This window comes from Pundamilia nyererei, unplaced genomic scaffold (genome assembly GCF_000239375.1).
Source record: "Pundamilia nyererei isolate P.nyererei 1_Seehausen unplaced genomic scaffold, PunNye1.0 scaffold00967, whole genome shotgun sequence".
Classification (NCBI taxonomy): Eukaryota; Metazoa; Chordata; class Actinopteri; order Cichliformes; family Cichlidae; genus Pundamilia; species Pundamilia nyererei.
In genome coordinates, this window is record NW_005188368.1 from 3,281 (window position 1) to 5,244 (window position 1,964).

The following is a 1,964-nucleotide window of genomic DNA, read 5'->3' on the forward strand; positions in this document are numbered from 1 at the left end:
CAAGTAAAATTAATGACTGCTTTCACTATCAGCCACTGCTAATATTAAAGCTCATAATTGTGACATGCTCCAGAATCTCACTGTGTGTCAGATGGTTTGTCCTATTTAGTTTCAAGTTATAAAGTCCTTCAAGGGTGCACTGATCAAATACTGCATCAAATACTGGATCACACATCTTTTGTTTAAGCTTCATCTCACCTGATGCTGTGCTTGTATGTCACAGAAAGTGTCCCATTCAACAACTTACCACAGATCTTACTCTCACACTTTGGTGTGACAGGTATGGATGACACACTCTCTGTATCTCTGCTGGAGATGCAGGTAAAACTGGCAAAGTTCTCTTTGGTGTTGACAAATGCAAAAAGCTGTGCAGAGCTGTCACTGGGATGACTCTTGTTGGTAGAAAGCACACTGACTGGTTCAACACTCCAGGAGAGGTTAACACCCTTATCCAGTGAAGAGCAGGTCACCACCATTAAACAGCCACTTTCTACAGATGTGCTCGCGACTATCTGGATCAATGGCTGCTGAAGCTTTTCTGCAAGGATGGAGAATGAAAATGCTCAATTCATACAAAGTACAGACAAGCCTGCATAGCTTAATTTAAAATCCAGCACTATATTTGATTGTAGATGGCTAAATTTGATATTTATGCAGAATATATGCATTTAAAATAAAGAAAATGTCTGCATTTTGATAATGGTTGATATGTGTTTTTGTGTGTTCTAATTATGAACAGGTTTTTTTTTGCTATACTTGACTTACGTTTTGCTGTGAGTTTAATCTTATTTACTTTGTCTTCACCCTCACTGTTGAGGAGATCTACAGTGTATTCAATGGCATCCCTTTCCTTCAGGTTTTGAATTGTTAGGTGACCTATAGAATAAAATACTTTGAAACCAAATCAAGAAGGAAAAAAAAACTGCAATTCCTTTGCAATAAAAAAACTCATAAATGTTACCTGATGTTGTGTTAAGGGTGAGTCTCCCAGTGTACTGTAGGAAATGTTCAGTGTTTGGTTTCCCATTGCGATAAGTGGCAATCCACGTGTTGTTGGTAAATATTGACCACTCAATTCTGATGAGACTCCATGATGGGTCGACTCCTGAGGGCAATGTGATGTTTTCTCCAAGGTATCCAAAGACTTCCTGAGGTGATTTAGCTACTGCTTCTGTCTGTACACCTTGTACTGCTGTTAAATAAATACATAAACACATTTAGTAACACTCTACATTGTCTCTCAGGTTTAAACACTAAAAAAGGAAGGAAAAGCACTAATATAAATATCTTTTCCATTTGAAAAAAATAATAACAATAAAATTAAATAAAAAGAACACAATTTTGATAAGGATAAGTGGAAGATAATAGATGGAGGAATAAAAAGCTTAAACTAAAGATTAAAAATTTTAATGCCATTGCTGAAGTTACAAAAAGAAAAAATAATTAATGATCTGTCACATAATTACATGATGTTCTGTTTCTTCATCACAAATGATTGAGAAATAGCAACAGCTGCTCCTCGTTAACAAGAATGTGCAACGATACAATAAAACATCCATCCATCCATCCATTTTCTTCCGCTTATTCGGGGCCAAGTTGCAGGGGCAGCAGCCCAAGCTGAGAAACCCAGACCTCCCTCTCCCCAGCCACCTCGTCCAGCTTATCCGGGGGAACACCAAGGCATTCCCAGGAGAGCCGAGAGATATAATCTCTCCAGCGTGTCCTGGGTCTGCCCCGGGGCCTGCTCCCTGTGGGACATGGGCAGAAAACCTCGCCCAGGAGGCGCCCAGGGGGCATCTGACCACCTCAACTGGTTCCTTTCGGTGTGGAGGAGCAGCGGCTCTACTCTGAGCCCCTCCCAAGGGGCCAGCCACCCTTCGGAGGAAGCCCATTTCCATCGCTTGTATTCGCAATCTTGTTCTTTCGGTCACTACCCACAGCTCGTGACCATAGGTGAGGGTAGG

At 40.9% G+C, this 1,964-nt stretch overlaps 1 protein-coding gene across 1 annotated transcript; it reads right to left on the reverse strand.

Annotated features, from left to right (window-relative positions):
• Positions 1–247: 247 nt before the first annotated feature.
• Positions 248–1,585, reverse strand: LOC102195489 (uncharacterized; the record flags this gene model as incomplete). The annotated part of the gene is made up of 3 exons (XM_013908049.1): positions 962–1,585; positions 766–876; positions 248–538 (listed from the first exon to the last, which is right to left on the reverse strand). Coding segments are annotated over exons 1-3 (658 nt in total), but the record flags the coding sequence as incomplete, so codon positions are not given.
• Positions 1,586–1,964: the final 379 nt, after the last annotated feature.